Genomic DNA, 21525 nt, shown 5'->3' on the forward strand with positions numbered 1-21525 from the left:
GAGCCGAAAACCCTTCTTCAGACCTTGTGTTTTGGCAGGTACTATATTGTGCAAGATGTGAGTGCTGAACTTTAGCCAAACAAATCATCCACAAAGGAACACATGCTCTCAAATTTCCTAGCCACTTTTATTCATCCAGAAAATGTAAGCATTGTAAAGATGAGCATTGGAGCTCTGCAGCCAATGTGGTGAAGAAATGCTCTGTTCTGCTTGGGTAGCACTCTAAGGCTATGGTTGCCTCCCTGTAGATAGATTGTCATCCTGTTAGATTAAATTCATGTACGAAAATAGCTGAGTGTTGAGCCTTGACCCACAAACCCTCAAGATGAATACTGCTCCACTATCTCCAACCTGATATTCCATTATACAAATCATTTTGATAGCACAGGAACAGGTCCTTCAGCCCATGATGTCTATGCCGACCATGTCAAATTAAACTGCTCCCAGCGGCGAGCACGGTATCTATATACAGGTACACAACCTTTTATCCGAAAGCCTTGGGACCAGACACTTCTCGGATTTCCGAATTGTTCGAATTTCGTAATGGAAGATTTTTAGCGTAGATTAGGTAGGTAGCGCGGGCGGCTTGAAAAGTCTGGAGCGGCTGCCTCCACCCCGGAGACCGGGGAATCATTGTAAATCATTGCTTAAATGTTAGTCAGTTAGTTTGGAGGGATTTTATGTGGTGGGGGGGGGGGGGGGGGGGGTGAAGGGGGAAACTTTAATTCTTAGTCCCCTACCTGGTCGGAGAGGCGGGGAGCGTGCAATGCCGTACCAGGTCGCCGTGCAGTAAGCTCCGGAGTGCTGTGGCCGCCGACTCCCAACATCGCGAAGCTGGGGCTGTGGGCGTCCGGCCGCGGGCGGCGCCGGTTGGAGCTCCGACCCCTGCGAACTCTACCCCTGGCTGCGCGGTGCTCCAAATCCAGCGCCGCCCGCGGCCGGACGCCCGCAGCCCCAGCTCCGCGATGTTGGGAGTCGGCGGCCACAGCGCTCCGGAGCTTACTGCATGGCGACCCGGTAAGGCATTGCCCGCTCCCCACCTCTCCGACCAGGTAGGGGACTAAGAATTAAAGTTTCCCCCTTCCCCCCCCCCCCCCCCCCTTCACATAAAAGCCCTCCAAACTAACTGACTAACATTTAAGCAATGATTTACAGATGTTTAAGTGTCTCCCCGGTCTCCAGGGAGGAGGCAGCCGCTACAGTAGTACAGACCTGGGTTTACCGTGGGTCGTTTTGGGTCAGGTTTGGTGCCAAACGCGAGCTTTGGTGTGCAGGCGACATCCTGGAAAAAATGTCCGGTTTTCGGAGCTTTTCGGTTTCCGGAACTCCGGATAAAAGGTTGTGCACCTGTACCCCTATTCCTAACAAATCTAACTAAAAGCCTCTTTAAACACCACTATTTATCTGATTCCATCACCTGAAGAAACTGCAGATTTTGTTCCAACAAACTAATGCAAGTTACTTTTTGCGAGCACCAAAATAAACAATTAATAAGAATGATTAAATCTGTAGTGAAGTTTATCTAAAGTATCCTCACATGCTTGGACATTACCAAGCAAAGACAAAATTCTACAACTTTGTCATTTCCACAAGCCTAGCTTAATATATCAATGTTATTCTTTAAAGTCCCAGGTTTATAAATAAGAGTAAAGAATCGGCCCTTATGAACTGATGATCATGTTGTCCTCTACCAATTGTTAAATAAGCAGATATAAAATATTTTAAAATATTCTACATATGCTGGATATAATAAATATTTAGTCAGAGATTATGACTTTATTTTGTTTCCTGTCCAAACTTATCTTTCATTTTTGTGCAGGATCAACATGCAGCTCTCCTCAATACAACATCAAGAAGATAAATAATCTATTAAAAGACAAAATGCTGGAGCAACTCAGCTGTTCAGGTTGCATCTGTGGAGAACATAGATAGGCGACATTTCAGATCGAGACCCTTCGTCAGACTTCTTTAGAAATTGCCTGACCAGCATCTGTAGTTCTTTATGTCGAAAAAAATCTATTACATTGATTTTTTTTAAATGATTTGCTTTTCAAAATCTCTCAGTTCAAATATTGAAACATTAAGATTTGGGGATAAGAACATTAAGCTTCTCAAATGGATGTGGACAGCTGTGGAATTAAACAATATATCGGAAAACCAGTTTATTGCAGACAAACTAGTATATTATAGGTTTCAAATGTAATTTTAATTGCTTCAATGTACAAACATGGAGCAACGGCTCAAGTTTTTATTGGCAGTTACCTGCCTGAACTACAGCTTTGTCTTTTAATAGATTGTACAATATTATATTAATAGATTGGCATTGTTCAGAGTAAAATACAACAAAAAAAAAATTAAAAAACGAATTTACATTAAATACATGGCAGACTGAAGGGCATAAATTCAATCTCACATGGTAATAAGATTCATCCTGGAGTACTTACAATTCATCTCTTTGTCTCTGTGACAACACCATTTTGATTGTGTGAAATCAAGTCTGATTTGTACAGCAGCTGCTGCCTCCTCCACAGGAGATCCAAATTCCTTGCAAACTCCTAATTTGTTATGAGTACTGCCACACAGTGGCCCTATGCCAATCCAAAACACCTTTGTAGTAGCCAAATCCAAAAATCAATGGGAGGCTTGGTGACATTCAACAACCGATATTCATTTCACCTGTAAATTAAAACAGAAAGAAAGTCAAGATACTGACAACATTTCATAAATATCAAATATTTAGCAACTAAACTGTATAAACTTGAAAGGTTTTCCAATTGAGAATGATTGTTGACCAGACATGTTTGGACCTTTTTTTTTCAACTTCACCCTTTTGCTGGAATATTGTTAATGTAGAAATAATTGTACATGTTAATGCGCTCCAACTGTTGTTTTTGTGAGCTAGGATAAAAGTGATTAGTTTGCTGAGGAAATATTACCAACTATAATCGTTGAGATATGTATAACTTCAGGATCCAATCTAATGACATCTTCAAAACAATACCTATGTATTTAATCAATTTAGGGATACTACTATAAATAATTATTCAATTTCGGGATGCTTATAATGTGGCTGTAATAGTTAAACCATATCACATTTTTAAGTGCTAAATTTGGCTTTTACTTTTTTTTAATATGTAGGGAGCTATGTGGGAGAAAGCAGGAAGAGAGGACGGTAAAGACAAAGCATGGCAGGTAATAGGTTGATACAATAAATTGTAAGCTCTAAGGAAGGAATGTAGGCGAAAGGGAAAGGGGGGGGGGGAAATACATACAGTCCATGAGGGTCAAATAGGAAAGGGAAAAATTAGAATGTGGAGGGAGGGAGGGTCTTTGTATGTACCTGAAACTGGAGGTCAATTTTCAGACCGTTGGTTTGAAAGCTATCCTAGCAGAATAATGTGTTGTGCTTCCAGAAACTAAAAAAAAAAAATCAAATTGAAATTGCTCAATAACAGAAAATGGAGAACTTGATAATGCAACTGATTTTCACATGGTAGTTGATAAAATTGGAGTTGGGGGGGGGGGGGAGAATTGAAGACATGCTTTGTTTAGATATCAAGTTTACAGCACCCAAGAATTTTTAACAGGATTTGCACTTAATACTTCATTGGCAGAAATGGGCACACTATGGGAATGTATGCTGCAAGAAACCAAATATATAATAATTATGATTAAAACCAATTGCTCAATAAATAATTGTATATGCTAAGTGGCAAGGTAGTGAATTCTATCATATGAAATGGCTCAGGCAAACAGTGTACATGCATTTAAGGCTAACATGGATAAAATGAAAAAGGAAAAAGGATCTACTGACAAAAAATTGATTCGTATGAAATGATTCTACTGGCTTAACAGTCAATTTCTGCACTGTAAATTGCCAAGCGAGTTTTTAGCTATTAATTAGCTTTAAATATTACTTAGCTTTTAAGTATTATGAAGTGTGTGGGGGAGGGGAATGTTAACTGCAAACTGTACAAATTATTCAATGAAGTTGCAACAACTACATCAAATATCTGGTATTCTTCACTGCACACACCAACGCAAATTTTCAAAATGTTCAGAGCAGCAGCCCACAGCTTAAGAGATCCAGATCAACAATTCAACTACTTTGAAAGGCTACTCAGTGAAAAATTAGAGATTCATACTTCCTGAGGTATCGCAGCCATTTTCATTCCAATTGTGCTCCACCCTATAGTCCTTAGAATCCGACAAGTTGCTTACTGCATGATTCAGCTGAACCAATCTAACCTACCACTCCATTTAATCAACTACTCCATTCAATGTAAAAGAATGGTTCTGAGGAAGTTTAGACAATTTACGATTAAATGTCAACTTTAAAATTTAGAATCACTATTTTTGACATTTTTAAAATATTTCCATTTGTGAACAAAAATATTTGCAATCTTTTTACAGTTGGGAGGTATGGGGAGGGATGATGTTGCCTAATCAGCTGTCAAAGCATTTCAGGGCTAGTACATGTTACGTATATCCGGGAAGCCTCACACTGCATGGTGCCTCAACAACCACAAAGGCAAACACAAAGAACTGTAGACGCTGCTTTACAAAAAAAGACAAAGTGCTTGTGTTAACCAGGAAGGAAGCTTCCGGTACAACAATACCATCTCAGATATGTTTGGGTAGAGGAATATCAGGTGCAGGTGTCTCAGTGTTTCTTGAAGTGGGTCAAATAACCTGGCTGAATGGGGTCGAAAGCCAATTGAGGTGTTGTTTTACCATTGTGGTGCTGTTTTACAAATTTAACATAAACATCCACCACAGTGGAATCAACCTTTCTCACTGTGATGGAAAGTAATTAAGTTCAGTCATCTTCCTCCTTTCCAAACAGTTTAGAGATTAGAAGCAGCATATTTATTGTGCACATTTATAAACCAGTAACAAAGGTTTATGACGTGGATTGGGGGTAAAAAGGTACATTGAAATATTTAAGTTGAAGAAAATGTGTGAACATATGTTTAAATAAGGTGAAATTATTTGCACCCAAAAGCAAATAAAACAAATATGCATCCCCAATTCCAGAGGAAAATATGACAATATGGAGGAAAGTTAAATATAATGCATTCAAGTTGCATTTATTGACATATGCAGAAGCACGGTAAAATACTATGAAAATCTTGGTGCAGCAGAATCATAACATAAATAAAAAATATATACATAAATGGCACAAATTCTGCCAGATGGTGAAAAGGTCAGTATAATTAAAACAATGCAAAACATGATTAGAAAATTAGTCTATGGCAACGCAGTGGTTTTCCATGGATGAGGACACTGCATTCTGTGCCTTTGTGAAGTACTGACAAATCAGTAATATATAATTGCGATTCACTTCAATCTTCTTGTTAAAATGAGGCCTAGCTCCAGAATAAAAAGCACGGTTCTAGATACAAAAGTTGACTATGACTTAGTTGAAACGGAAGACCAGATCCACAGGGCCATTAAGCTTTGTCCTGCTAGACACAAAATGTTGGGTTAACTCAGTGGGACAGGCAGCATCTCTGGATAGAAGGAATGGGTGACGTTTCGGGTTGAGACCCATCTTCAGATTGAGAGCTGGGGAGAGAGCGACACAAAGATAAGGAACGGCAAGGTATGAAAACAAGACATCAAGAGAGATGTCAATCAAGAAGAATGTAGAATAGATCATTGTTAGTTAGGAGAAGGTGACAACAAAGCAAACAGAGATAAAATGTCTGTGGTAGCGAGTCTGGGTTAAAACGTGATCATAGAGTTGGACAGCAGGAGGAATCAGAGGGAGAGCAGCGAGAGGAAATGTTGCAGAACTTGGAGAGCGGAGGAGAACTTAGTCAAAGTAGGCATACCTTGAAGAGATTTTGCAGTGGAGCAGACAAAATGTATCTTCGGTGTAAACAAGCCTAGTCCTGCTACCTTATTTCATAATCATCCGTTTTCCATTCACTATTGTCACTATCAATTTTGTACATTAGGAACCTACTCACTTCTCTTCTTTCTCAAACACTACAAAAATAATTGTTAACTTGCTTCTCCACTGCTACTTCCCTTCCATCAAGTCAAGTCAACTTAATTCTAATAATCATAAATTGCTTGTCTAATCACATTGATGCTAAGATAGTTTGGCCGAGATTGAAATATACACCTTGTACACTGCAGTAGCAGATTTCTATTGGACATGCATGTGCCTTCAAAATATGGGCATCAAATACAAAACACGCATAGGATACCGAGAAACACAACCTGAACCATAAACTGCCCAAAGAAATTCAGCACCAATGTCAAAATGTATCCCTTGACTGAAATTCTGCAGTTTCTTCCCACTTCAAATTCACTCTGAAATCAGTACAGATTTCTATTTACTTTATATTTGATAACTAAAACCAATCAACTCGACAATTGATGCACGAACACTCCGTCCCTTCATGAAACTGTCAGAATTTCAAATCAATGGTACTTTATGTCACATGTACCAAGGCACAGTGGAAACTATAACTATTCAACCATTTTTCAGTGCCAACCATCAACACTGCTTGATCAGGATACACACAAATCAAGAACCCAAATAGGTGCTTGATATAGAGAACAATATACGTTAGTGCATAGAGAACAATATACGTTAGTGTAACAAAGTTGCGACCCATAATATTCTCAGGTCAACTGAAGGCAAATTGAGCACCAATTGCCAGTTTGTAGGAATATTTCAATTTAGATCAACCTCAATGTGCAATGTAACAATTGACTTAGCGACTAGTCAAAGTAGCCTTTGTTGTCATTCAGACCTTGCGGTCTGAACGAAATTTTGTTGCCTTGCAGTCCAACATATAGTAAAAAATGACAAAAACACACAATAAACATCTACCACAGTGAGTTCACCAGGCACCTCCTCACTGTGATGGAAGGCAAAAGTCTTATGTCTTTGTCTCTTCCCTCTTATTCTCCCTCTGCGCCGAGGCGATCCAGGCTTCGGATGACCCCGCCGGGTGATGGTAAGTAATGTCAGTCCCGCAGCTGAAACCAAGCTCCGCGAACGGGCCGGTTCAACTCCGCGGCCCGGGGTGGTCGAAGCCGCCGAAACTGCCACCCTCCAGTCCAGCAGACGCAGCTGTTGTCGCAGGAGCTCCGGAGAACAGGTCACCAACCTGTGACCTGCAAGCTCCCGACGATGTCGTCCACTGGGCCCGCGGCCAATCCTCCGAGGTCGGGTCGCCGCTGCCGGCTCCTCCAAGGTCGGGTCGACACTGGTACGCTGCCCCAGCTCCGAGGCCGCCAGCTCCGCTATTAGGCGGAGACGGGGGATACGACAAGAGAAGTCGCATCCCCCGAAGAGACCAAAAACCTGTTTCTGTCCCCCTCCCACACACAGCCTAATAACCAAAAATGAACTAAAACAGGACAAACCAACTAATTTAATACATAAAATACAAGCAATAACTTGCTTATCAAAACTATTTATCTCAGCCGTAAATATTTCAAAGCAGGTTCCACTCTGCGGAACAGAGTTCCAAAAACTCAAGATACTGAATAGAAATTGGACCTCATCTTGCCCTAAACAGGTGGCTCCTTATGTTTAACCAAGGACTTCCTGGTTCCAGATTCCCACAATAGGAAAGTTACTGACATAAATACATGTTTATTTACAAGATACATAATACAACCCCTCTCAATTTTGTGCTTCCATGAAGTTTCCCCTCAGTCTTCAAAACTGCAGCAGCCTGTCCAATCTTTCCTTAACAGACCATTCATCAGACATCAGTCTAGCAAGTCTATAAACTGCTTCCACCACATGTATGCACTTTGAAACCAATACTGGAGACATTATTCCAGATGGTCTTATCAATAGCCTTTAACTGAAATACGACATGTTTTATGTTGAACGCCCCTTGCAATTAACAGTAGTGCCGGCTACCCTAATTATTTCTAATTAACTCTTGCCTTCACTCATTAGCCTTTTGGTGAACCATGCATTACGACAACTAGGTTACCACAAAAGACATTACCTGGAAAATATACTTCCTTATTTTTCCTGCCAAAATTGACAATTTTGTATTTCCACACACATTTTCATCCAATTACTGAATCTTTGCCCTCTGCCTTAAACCACCCAAATGCCTCTATGTCTTCCACCCATCCAGTGCTCTTAACAACAAATTTAGCAATCATAACTTCAACTGATTTATAAAAGTAGTGAAAATTTTTTGAGAAACCAGCACATTTTTAATTTACTCTCAGTTTCCTTTTGACCAACATATTTTCTGGGGGAAATTATAGTCACATGTACCAAAGCATAGTAGCTATTTAGCTTAACTCAGTATATTACTATTATATCCAGTTACCTTTAATTTTATCTGCCTGCAATTATGTAGGTGGGATTTATACGTAGTTTGGGGCGTGTTCGTGGCTAGGTTTCTGGCGCAGACTCCTCGAGATAGTTTTTAGTTTAGTTCGGTGAAGACTATAGGGAAGATGTAGTTTTCGACCATGATTACAAGCAAGATTGAAACGTATATACGCTGGAAGACGAAACGGAAATATGCTGGAAGACAAAGAAGTTTTCGGAGTGATTTTGCTATTTTGTACAACTACATAAAGAAACCATCAAGAGACTGTTTCTGGAATATTCATCTTTCGGTGGCTTTGAATGTCTCGTGGAGCGCTCGTGGAATGTGTAAGATTGCCTTCTGACCCATAGTCAGCACATTGATGACTATCGAGGGCTAATACCTTGAGACGTCATAAAGACAGTCACTACGGTCTCAATTAGTTCTTAAATCCTTCCCGCCAACGGTTCCAGATCAATTTCTGGTACATTATTCAAACAGTCAAGTTAAACACGTCAAGTTCCTCATTCTTCCAACACGAACAGGCTCAGAAAAATGCAGAAGGGACCACTGACTGATTTGTCGTTTTAATCCAAAAAATACTGATGAATCGATGATTCCACAACTGAGATATGGGAAAAGTGAGAATTTGGAATCAGAGTTATTGAATATCAAGAACAATAATCGCTTCAACTAAAATTTTCAAAAGAGCAAGAATTTAAATTCAGAGCATCATTTGGTACAAGATGCTGGATCTCAGAAATGTTTCCTTCAAAAGTATTTTATTCATAAAATTTGCAAAATATAGTATTTATTACTGAAGTGTTGCCACATTTGTTTGCACAACATACACCTTATTAGCATGACTCCTCATTTTTCCTATATATATGTATGCAATGTGGGAGGGCTTTAAATCAGTGAGCTATTCCCAAGCAACCTTTGCATTGGTTGCACCAATCTTCAGTGTGCCCTTCACTGTCATTTTGGATTCAAGAAACTGCCAGTGGTCCTAAATGGCTCCTAATAATGGAAGACCAACACATTTCAGGCAGGCCAAAGGTCATTGCTAGTAATCTTCCAGCAGTAGACATCTTGGAAACATCCTGCATGGCATGGAGAACTATGTTGTGCAGATTTCTACAAGAACATCAATAGACACCGTGGCATTTCTTTCTAAATCTCATTGGCAAATGCACACGTGTAAATAAAATGGAATGTAGTCCCACCACCACCACCCCACTCCCCAAAGCCATCTCAGGGGGCACTCTGTGTTGCCACGGAGGTTCGACCTGGGCAGGAGGAATCTGACAAAGACAGTACTTTGCACAGTAGGTCTTGGTGCTTCCAAAGTGAAGCTGAAGTGGCAGTAGCCAAGTCTTAGGGAAGTCATGGACCACAGCAGCAAGATTCACAAGGCTGTAAATTCAAAGGAAAGATTGCATGGACTCAGTCTCAATTCTACCAATTGCAGAATAAGGAATGATCAAATTAAGGACAGATGATTAAATGCTAAGGCTGATGAACAATTTCCTCTAATGAAGTCTACATCATGCCACAACTTTAATTTAAAAAATAGTCCATGTAGGAGCCAAGTTAGCAAACACTTGCGCTCAAAATGTGGATGAATAACTTCTTGAAGATCCCATTATAAAATCAATTCATCAGTACAGATATAGATATTAATAACTGGATTAAATCTGAATACATTTCTGATAGTTACTTTATAAAAGGTTGCATATGATTAGGAATACAATCATTTAATCCGATCAAGGAAAGTAATTTAGGCCAAGCATTAGATGATGATACAATGACTAGTTTCTACAGATTATATATTGCATTGGAGACACAAAATGCTGGAGTAACTCAGTGGGACAGGCAGCATCTCTGGAGAGAAGGAATAGGTGACGTTTCGGGTCGAGACCCTTCTTCAGACATGGACTTCGCTGAAGAAGGGTCTCCACCCGAAACGTCACCCATTCCTTCTCTCCAGAGATGCTGCCTGTCCCGCTGAGTTATTCCAGAATTTTGTGTCTATCTTCGATTTAAACCAACATCTGCAGTTCCTTCCTGCACATTATAGATTGCATTATTTGGTATAGCATCTTTACCACAGCAAAATGCATATGGCAAGCAAACTCTGAATAGACGTATTAGTCTGAAAGGTACAGGAACAATCCCATGGTTTGTTCAAGAGAAAATATGAATAGCATTAGGTTACTTGAACAATGACCAGCCAGTTACTTCACAATGCTAGTTTTCCAGTTACTCGTTTTTAAATACAAGTTTACGGCTTGCTTCATACTTCGCAAAAAAAATGTAATCATATTAATAAGGAACTTTTAACAAACATCAAACTCAAACATATTGAAGTTTACAATAGTGACCATGATTGAAAGTCTTTGTTACACAGGAAAACACAGGAACTAACCTGCACAGCAAGCAATGGCATAAAATCCGCTTTAAATATTTTGGTTGAGGATAAACATTTAACACAAAATTTGGACATTGTTATAAGCAGCCTGCAAAGTATGAACGAAGCAATATAATTGGATATTGTACAATCATACAAAGCGAAAGACGACACGGATTACGATTATCTATTTTTTAAAAAGCACTTCACACATGGTGGCACTCTCTCGGTATTGCACTGAACCGAACTATCACACAACATATGCTCATATGAGTGAGCTGGAAACATACAACTGTATGATTTACAATGTGCAGCTTTACTGCCAAAATGAATATCAAAAATAGACTAAAAGCTCGGGTAAAAAGAGATAAAAGAGAAAATACCTCTCAAATAAATTCCAAGAGATGGAGTGATTAAAGTCTCACAAATGCCCTGTATTGACAACTTCCACTCATCATTTAACCCTGCATCTTATTGCCAGCATCTGCACCCCTTCACAAAGAAAATAAACTCACAACTAGCACAGGAACATCTTTCATTTTCTTATCGCAGTATAGTTTAAAGATATAGCCCACAAATTCCCACTAACCATCGATTATTCCTTCACACTAGTTGAAAATTGTCCAACTTTCTCATCCATTTCCTATGTACGAGGGGCAAATAAACCTAAAAACCTGTACATCCATGCGACACAGGTGAAACCCACGCGGTCACAGGGTGAATGCTAAACTCCTACACAAACAGCAGCCGTGGGCAGGATCAAACCCGGACCTCTGGTCTCTGCTGCTCGTATCTAACTTGATTCAAATACAACCACCTCCTCGCTCCCCTCCGCACCACCAATCTAGCTAACAAGTCAAATACTTCATTAACACGTTTAAACTTTAACTTGGAGTTAACAGCACCACTCCTCAAAACATATGTCATAACCTATCGCAATTAAACAAATTATTTATGTAATCCTTTAAAATGATTTATGAGCCTACATATTACCCACATATGACAATCAAAACTTAAATTAAGAAATTCTGATCCTGCATGTCACTGGCAAGATGACAGACAAGAGACTGCAAATGCTGGAGTGTTGAGGAAAAAAAAGTCAAGAGTGTTTTACTGCCATATGTCCCGAAATGGAACAATTAAATTCTTACTTCAGCAGCACAACAGGTATGTGTATCATAAGAATAATACTCAGCAGATGCCACAATAAAGTTAAATAAATTAAAAACTAATTAGTACAAATCCATGCCTGAAGTCCATGCGCAATCAATGCAGTTCATACATCTAATTTTAGTTGGAGTTCAGTGTTCAATAGCCTGATGGTTGTTGGGTAGAAGCTGTTCCTGAACTTGGAGGTTACAGTTCACATGCTCCTCTTCCTTGTTCCCAATGGCAGGAGTGAAATGAGAGCATAGCCAGGGTGGTATGGCTCCTTGACGATTTAGGCTGCCTTTTTTGGGGAAGCAACTCTTGTAGATCTCTTCCACGGTGGAGAGGTCAGTACCCATGATGGATTGGGTAGTGTTCACCACTTTTTGTAATCTTTATTCCTGGACATTCAAGTTGCCGAACCAAACCGTGATGCAACCAGTCAATATTTGCTCTACTGCACACCTGTAGAAGTTTAAGAGAGTATACATCGACATACCAAATGTCCACAATTTAAGTAGAAGCGTTGATGGGCTTTCTTTATGATTGCAATGCATTTGCTCCAGGACAGATCTTCAGATATATGCATGTCCAGGAAAGAAGTTGTTGACTCTATTCACCACCAACAAGAAGACGGTTTATGGATCCTCAGCCTTCCCCTTCTAAAGCCATCAATCAGTTCCTTGGTCTTACTGAAGTGGAGAGCAAGATTGTTGTTCTGGCACCGTTCAGTCAGAAGATGGTTCTCCCCCATCTACTCTGACTCATCACTATTCGTAAGACAACAGTGGCGTTTTCAGCAAATTTTAAAATGGTGTTGAAACTGTCGGGCTACACAGTCATGGGTACAGTAAGAGTAAGCAGGACCCTGAGCACACAGACTTGAGGTGCCCGTGCTGATGGTTAGAGGTGTTGTTGCCAATTTGGGGTTCCAGTCGCAAATGGGATGTGGAGAGACCCAGTTCCCTAAGCCTGGTGCCAGGTTTGGAGGGGATAATGGCATTGCATGCTGAGCTGGAGTTCATGAACAATAGCCGGCCATATGCGTTTATGTGACCAGTGCAGAGTGGAGCCAGTGAGATCATATCCTTCATTGATCTATGTAATGGGTCCAGGGTCCTGAGTTGACATGCACCATAACCAACCTCTCAAAGCATTTCATCACCACAGACATTGGTGTTTGGTAGTTATCTTAAATTGGAACATGCAATGGTCATACCATTGGTTTCTTTATTGGATACGCAAGCGGAATGCGGGATCCTGTTCCTCCAGCCTGTATGTGGTCTTACTTTGGCAATGGAAGAAGCCCAGGACAGAAAGATCTGTATGGGAGTGGGAGGAAGAATTAAAATGGTAGCAACCAGGTGATACAGTAGGTGCAGGAATAGGCCTTTCGGCCGTTCGAGCCAGCACCACCTTCCAATATGATCATGACTGATCATCAAAAATCAGTACCCTGTTCCTGCATTCGCCCCATATCCCTTGATTCTGTTTGCCACAAGAGTTATATCTAACTCTCTCTTGAATACATCCAGTGAATTGACCTCCACTGCCTTCTGTGACAGAATTCCACAGATTCACAACTCTCCGGGTGAAAAAGTTTCCTCATTTCAGTTCTAAATGGCCTACCCCTTATTCTTAAACCGTGACCCCTGGTTCTGGACTCACCCAACGTCAGGAAATTTTTTCCTGCATCTAGCTTTTCCAATCCATTAAGAATTTTATACATTTCTATAAGATCCTCTCTCATCCTTCTAAATTCCAGTGAATATAAGTCCAGTCAATCCATTCTTTCATTGTATGTCAGTCCAGCCATCCCGGGAATTAACCTGGTGAACCTACGCTGCACTCCCTCAATAGCAAGAATGTTCTGTCTCAAATTAGGAAACCAAATCTGCACACAATATTCCAGATGCGGTCTCACCAGGGCCCTGTACAATAGGGCCCTGTACAATTGCAATAGGACCTCCTTGCTCCTACACTTAAATCCTCTCGCTATGAAGGCCAACATGTCATTTGCTTTCTTCTGCTTTACCTGCATGCACACTTTCAGTGACTGATGTACAAGGACACAAAGCAGGGTGGCAGTTAGAACTGTGAGGAGGATGCAGGGTGACTGGGACAGGTTGGGTGACTGGGCAGATGCAGTTTAATGTGGATAAATGTGAGGTTATCCACTTTGGTGGCAAGAACAGGAAGGCAGATTATTATTTAAATGGAGTCAAGTTGGGAAACGGGGAAGTACAACAGGTTCTGGGGGTCCTTGTTCATCAGTCAATGAAAGTAAGCATGCAGGTACAGCAGGCAGTGAAGAAAGCGAATGGCATGATGGCCTTCATAACAAGAGTAGGAGCAAAGACAACCTTCTGCAGTTGTACAGGGCCCTAGTGAGACCACACCTGGTGTATTGCGTGCAGTTTTGGTCTCAAAATTTGAGGAAAGACATTCTTGCTATTGAGGGAGTGAAGCGTGGGTTCACAAGGTTAATTCCCGGAATGGCCGGACTGTCATATGTTGAAAGAATGGTGCGACTGGGCATGTATACACTGGAATTTTGACGGATGAGAGGGGATCTTATTGAAAAATATGATTATTAAGGGATTGGACATGCTGGAGGCAGGAAACAGGGTCCCGATGTTGGGGAGTCCAGAACCAGGGGCCACAGTTTAAGAATAAGGGGTAGCCCATTTATAACAGAGATGAGGAAAAACGTTTTCACCCATAGAGTTGTGAATCTGTGAAATTCTCTGCCTCAAAGGGCAGTGGAGGCCATTTCTCTGGATGTTTTTCCAGAGACATAGATAGAGCTCTTAAAAACAGCAGTCAAGGTATATAGGGAGAAGGCAGGAAAGGAGTACTGATTGTGGATGATCAGCACTGCCGAATGGCCTATTCCTGCACCTATTGTCTATTGACACCCATGTTTCGTTGCACTTCCCCTTTTCCTAATCTGGCACCATTCAGATAACAATCTGCTTTCTTGTTCTTGTCATCAAAGTGGATAACCTCACATTTATCCACATATACTGCATCTGCCATGCATCCACCCATTCACCCAACCTATCCAAGTCACCCAGCTTTGTGTCATCCGCAAACTTGGAGATGTTACATTTAATCCCTTCATCTAATTCGTTTATATATTATATTTATATAATATATATATATTGCGGCACCCCACTAGTCACTGCCTGCCATTCTCTAAAGAGCCCGTTAATTCCGACTCTTTGGTTCCTGTCTGCCAACCAGTTCTCAATCAATGTCAATACCCTAATCCCAATACCATGTGCTCTAATTTTGCACATTTATGTCTTGTGAGGGACCTTGTCAAAGGTTTTTTGAAAGTCCAGATACACCACCGGCTCTCCCTATGGTGACTTGTTTCATCCTCAAAACATTCCAGATTAGACAGGCATGATTTTCTGCTTCATAAATCCATGCTAACTTTGACCGATCTCGGTCACTGCTTTTCCAAATGTGCTGCTATTACATTTTTAATAATCGACTCAAGCATCTTCTCCACTGTCGATGTCAGGCTAACTGATCATTCCCTGTTTTCTCTCTCCATCCTTTCTAGAAAAAGCGGGGTTAGATTAGCAATCCTCTGATCACCTATGAAAATGATCACATATGCATCCACGATTTCTTGGGCAACCACTTTGTGTTCTCTGGGATGCAGACCATCAGGTGCTGGGGATTTATCTGCCTTCAGTCCCAATAGTTTACCTAACACCATTTTGTGACTAATGTGGAAGTCCTTCAGTTCATCCCTCACGCTCGATCCATTGTCCCCCTCGTCTTTCTGGGAGATTGTTTGTGTCTTCGTTAGTGAAGACAGAACCAAAGTACTTGTTTAACTGGTCTGCCATTTCCTTGTTTCTCATTATAAATTCACCTGTTGCTGACTGTAAGGGACCTACATTTGTCTACACTAATCTATTCCTCTTCACATATCTACAGAAGCTTTTAGTCATTTTTTATATTCCCGCAAGCTTTCTTTCATGCTCTATTTTCCTCCTCTTAATTAACCCCTTTGCCCTCCTGTCGAATTCTAAATTTCTCCCAATCCCGGTCTGCCGCTTCAGCTGGCTAATTTATATGCCTCTTCCTTGGATTTAACTATCCCTAATTTCCCTCGTTAGCCACGGTTGAGCCGCCTTCCCATTTTTATTTTTAATGCCAGACATATGAACAATTGTTGTAATTCAGCCATGCAATTTTTAAAGTCAATTGGATCTTTTAAGTCAATTCCCATCTTTTACACCATCAAAGTTACCTTTCTTTAAATTCAGGACCAATGTCTCTGAATTAACCGTGTGTCACTCTCCATCTTAATGCAGAATTCTACCAACGACCGAGCACAAGTGCTCAGCGAAATGTTGCCGAGTCTACACTTGGTCTCAATGTACAGGAGGCCACATTATAAACACTGGTTGCAGTAGATGAGGTTAGAGATGGTGCACATGAACCTCTCTCTCACCTGGAAGGACCATTGAGTCCCTGGATGGAGGTGGTATGGGGACAGATGGTGGGCGCAAAACATCTCCATGATAATTCTCACTATTGTCCCACAAAGTTGCATTTTTAGCCCCTTGCTGTGCTTTCTATACACTCATGGCAGCCAAACTATGTGCTAATTCCATTTACAGATTTGCAGATGACATCACTGTAGTGGGCCAGAACTCAATGACGAGACAGAGTGCTGGAAGGAGATAGAGATCTTGGTAACATGGTGTCAAGACAACACTATCGCTCTCAACATCAACTAGACAAAGGAGCTAGTCATTGAGCTAAACACTGTGTTGGAGGAACTCAGTGGGTCAAGCAGCATCTGTGGATCGAATGGACGGATTATGTTTCAGGTGTTGACCCTTCAGACTAAAGATGGTTTTCAGCAAGTCATTGATTTCAGCAAATGAGATGACGAATTCACCCAGTCAGAATCAAAGTCAGCGGAGATGTCGAGAGCTAATTGGTTTGGCAATTGCTTTGCCCATGACAATTAAGAAATTGCAGAGTTGTGGATGCAGCTTAGTCCATCTGAACATGTACTTGAACATGTGAACACTGACAAGTTAACAACAAAATGCCAAAAAGCTTTTGACCAGTTCAGAGCCAAAGTAAGCTTTGTTATACTTGCTATTTTGTTGCTTAGTGTTAACCAAAATACTGAACTAAAAATAAATTAAAACTAGAAAACTAAATAACAGAATTGGCTGTGGTCAATGTTTCATTACACACATGGTAGTGCTATTATATCAATAGCAACTCAATGCTGCATCTAGACTACTTCTACATCTTACTATCATTCATGTCAAAATAACGATTTGTGGAAAATGGCGAAAAATTCAGAAATCACAAAAAAAGCACGAAAGAAGAACCTACCGAACACAACCAAGACAGCAGCACCAACAACTCGAGTCATGTACAGAATGGAAACAGGTCCTTTCCCATGCCCTCCAAGCTGCCCCATCTACAGTGTCCCACCTGCTTGCATTTGGCCCATATCCTTCTAAACCTTTCTTATCTGTGTACATGTCCAAGGTATTAGATTAGCTTTAGGACACAAAATACTGGATTAACTCAGGTCTCCAGAGATCCAAAATGTAATCTATCCATGTTTTCCAGAGATATTGGAGACCTGCTGAGTTATTCCAGAACTCTGCGTCCTTTTGTATACTAACGAGCATCTGCAGTTTTTTGTTTTTACATATTATTTAACTTTGCTGCACATGCACTGGGAAAGAGGAATTTGCAAGAATACAAGGCCAAAATTCTCCATTAGTTTTTTAGCTATTCCATGTACTATTAAGAACAATAATAATACGATAGTCTAATCACAGATGTTAACTGGATAAATTAGTCTCATTGGACTGTAAATTAATGTATGATTTTAACCTATACATATTAGGTACATATACTTTCATATTGCAAACTTGAGAACCACACATGCTCACCTATTATATATCATGACTCAAATTAAGGATTTTCTTATATGACAATCTTGGACACAAAATAAAATGCTGTGCATTTTAGGAATTGTCACAATTTACTCCATCTCTCACTGAAAAAGATTGTTTCTGTAAACTTTTTACATTTATTCTTATTCATTGTTCTCATCAAACAAGATGAAACAGCTGATTGCGGTGACTATTATCCAATTGCTTTAGATTGAATTTTGATCTTTTTGCCTTACAGCTACCCTTTTCAAGTGAAAACAGACTAGTATTTAAAACCATCATAAAACGAAAGCTCGCGTCAATTATGAAAAAAATGTAGTTGCTCTCTTTTGTCTCAACTCAATGACAAATATTCTTATTGGATCATAGAATAGCATGTGGTTCAGGATGCAGAGTCATCCCTTTCAGTGAATTATGAAATGGCAGAATTACCTCACCACTTACTCCCTTCTGACCTTTAATCTAATTTGCTCACCTCTATCACCAGTGACAATACTTCTATTTACTGTTAATCAGCACTATTACATAGCACATTGTACAGCACAAGACGGGCTCGTTAGCCTACATTCTCTGTGTCGAACATGATGACAAGACCATCACTTAACTACCAGCACATAACCCACATCCCTCAATTCCCTGAATATCGATATGCCTATTCAAGTTTTGAATGCCACTAACCTCTCTGCCTCAACCACCACCCCAGCAGCACATTCCAGGCACTCAGCACCCTCTATGTAAAAGCACACTGCGCATCTCCTTTAAAAACTCTGCCCCCACAGCTTAAAAGCATGTCGCTAGTATTTAAGTTTTTCCACCCTGGGTAAAGGCTTCTGTCTATCCTATCTATGCCCCTCATAATTTTATATACCGCAAACTCCAGCATTCCAGAGAAAACAATCCAGGTCTGAGCAACTTCTCCCTGAAGCTAATATGTTCAAATCCAGCATTGTGTCTACCTTCGATTTAAACCAGCATCTGCAGTTCTTTCCTACACCTTCAAATCCAGGCGTCATTATTATTAACAACCTCTGCACCCAGAACTGCACACAATACTCCAAAGGTGGGAGAGCATACCACAACGCAGGATTACCTGGTCAAACATCATGCAGGCAGACTTCCAGCATGTCCGGTTCCTTGTCCAAGCTGTCTACGATGCCCTACCAAGCCCAGCAAACCTCCACGTCTGGGGCAAGAGCGAAACACCTTCCTGCCCACTTTGCTCTGGAAGAGGATCATTAGAACATCTCCTCAGCAGCTGCCCAAAGTCTCTTGGGGAAGGTTGCTATCGGTGGCGCCATGACCAGGTGCTCAAGGTGGTTGCCGAGTGCAAAGCCACTGCCATCGGTAACAGCAAACACCACCATGCCCCAAAGAAATCAATCACTTTTGTCAAAGCTGGAGAGAAGCCCCGCCCACAACCAAAAACAAGGATGGGCCTCCTCTACACAGCCACTGGCTGGCAGCTGCACGTCGATCTGGGCAAACAGCTGAAATTTCCACAGCACATCACAGCAACATCACTCCGGCCAGACATGATCATCACCTCCGAGTGACAAAATAGTTGATCATTCTGGAGCTGACAGTGCCCTGGGAAGAGCGTATTGAAGAAGCTAATGAGAGTAAACTCGCAAAGTACCAGGAACTGCTGGAGATGTGCCAGGACGGAGGCTGGAAGACATACTATGAGCCCATAGAGGTGGGCTGTAGAGGCTTTGCAGGACGCTCACTCTGCAAAGTCCTCAATCAGTTGGGCATTACGGGGTTGGCAAAGAAGAGGGCCATTCAATCCGCAAGCGAAGCTGCAGAGAAAGCCACTAGGTGGCTTTGGATTAAGAGGGCTGATCGTGGGCGATTGCTGCTGGGACACAAGTCATTGGGCCCTGGGCTGCTTGATCAACCCCGGCTGGATCGTCTGGGCGAGGGTGTCTGATGCTGTGAGACCCAAAACACCAGACGACCCCAGGTCACATCACTGAGGATGCGTCCCAGCTCATCGAGAAGATGTATCTTTTACACAAATGCAGCCTATGTCCTATAATGCATCATGACTTTGACTGTAACAGTCAATGCCCCAACCTACAATATACAGTCTCTAACCTTACTACATTATTTTCATTTTCCAAACACTTTCCTTTCTTGTACTTTCTCAGTTATGTGTTCATGAAATATTTATCAATAATAAATTTTACATCCCATCTGACTATCCAAAATTTTCAAATACTCTAACTTATTTCTATTCAATTGTTCACTCTAACCCCACATTAACTGTATATTTCCTGAAACTGTTGTAACTAAGTTTTGACCCGTCTCATTTTGAAGCCATTCTGTGACCAGTTTGAAACAGTAGTACAAAGGAGCCACAAATGGAACTACCAATGAGCAAATCCCCAGCACAATGATGGATATATCTATAAAAATGAATCATAATTAGATACCAGACTTGGTTCTCCCTCACTTCAATCAAAGTTGCATCCATCCGAAAAGACTGGAGAAAAAAAACTAGGCTGAACATTTCAGGAAAAACTCTTAATTTGAGGAAACAATCACCAGACAAGATTCCATCACTGTGATGGAGGCCACCCAATACACAGGACAATATTTACCAATGAAACGTAATTTTAGGTCACAGTGCTTGTGGAACCTTTTGGAATGCATGTTTGATATTATGCTTCTTTGCATTAGATGTAATGTATTCCACTGGCATTATGTAAACCATCATAAATGCAACATTCTTACCTTGGAAAGCTTAGATTTTTTTTAAATCCCAAATTACAAGAGGACAGACTTCTTCAGAACAACATGAATCATCCAGTGACTGAATTTTGAATTTGGCAAAAAGAGGATTTATGGAGTTCTTGCAAATAAACAACTGATTTAAAAGGTCATAATAAGCAGCTTAACAGAAAATATGTCTGACTCGAATATGGCACCAAAACACACAGGTGTGTGCTGGTACATTACAAAAAAATTCTGTTGAAAATAGCAAATGTAAAACACAAAATTATTTGTAATTGCACTGTGAAACAAAATGTGGGATGGACTAGTATTTGGTCACATCCTCTTTATTCCAGAAGTTTGGACATCTATTTACAGATTATAGATCAAACTCACATCTCCCCCAAGAGAAGGTAGACAAAAATGCTGGAGAAACTCAGCGGGTGAGGTAGCATCTATGGAGCGAAGGAATAGGTGACGTTTCGGGTCGAGACCCTTCTTCAGTGACCAAGAAAATTACAAAACGGTTTAATGTCCACCAATAAATGAAGTTCGTGAATCTTACTGAAAATTCCTTAAATGATGGTAGGTGTTTACCTTTCTTTTACTTTTTAAAGAGGTCTGGTGCTTGTTTTACATTAACTTTATGTCACCCAACTATGTTTCAGAACAGATCAAAACAAAACATATCAAATTAAAACAAAGGATCATTATGTCCTGTTTTCAGTTCAAAGATTTGACGAGGTTGTCATTCCATTCTATTACAATACATCAATTATAGGTGAAACCTTAAGAATGCAAGTTTACAATAATATTAACAATTCCTGATTAAGCTGCAATGAACCCATATTAACTATTAGCATAATTCCAAAGTGGCTTAATTGCAGCTTACAGACGAACAAACAGTCAAAATGTCAAAGATGTCTTGAATTTCAATTGCAAATGGAATGTTAGGAAACATTTTGACTTCAGGTAACAAAACCCG

The 21525-nt window shown here is 40.6% G+C and overlaps 1 protein-coding gene across 1 annotated transcript in view; it reads right to left on the reverse strand.

Annotated features, from left to right (window-relative positions):
* Nucleotides 1-21525, reverse strand: part of pafah1b1 (platelet activating factor acetylhydrolase 1b regulatory subunit 1) — a 123420-nt gene that overhangs the window by 96744 nt on the left and 5151 nt on the right. The window contains exon 2 of the mRNA XM_033045654.1: nucleotides 2445-2676. Coding sequence (XP_032901545.1) covers nucleotides 2445-2476 — 32 coding nt within the window. The 5' untranslated portion in view covers nucleotides 2477-2676. The remainder of the gene's footprint in view (nucleotides 1-2444; nucleotides 2677-21525) is intronic.

Source organism: Amblyraja radiata, chromosome 28 (assembly GCF_010909765.2).
Source record: "Amblyraja radiata isolate CabotCenter1 chromosome 28, sAmbRad1.1.pri, whole genome shotgun sequence".
NCBI lineage: Eukaryota > Metazoa > Chordata > Chondrichthyes > Rajiformes > Rajidae > Amblyraja > Amblyraja radiata.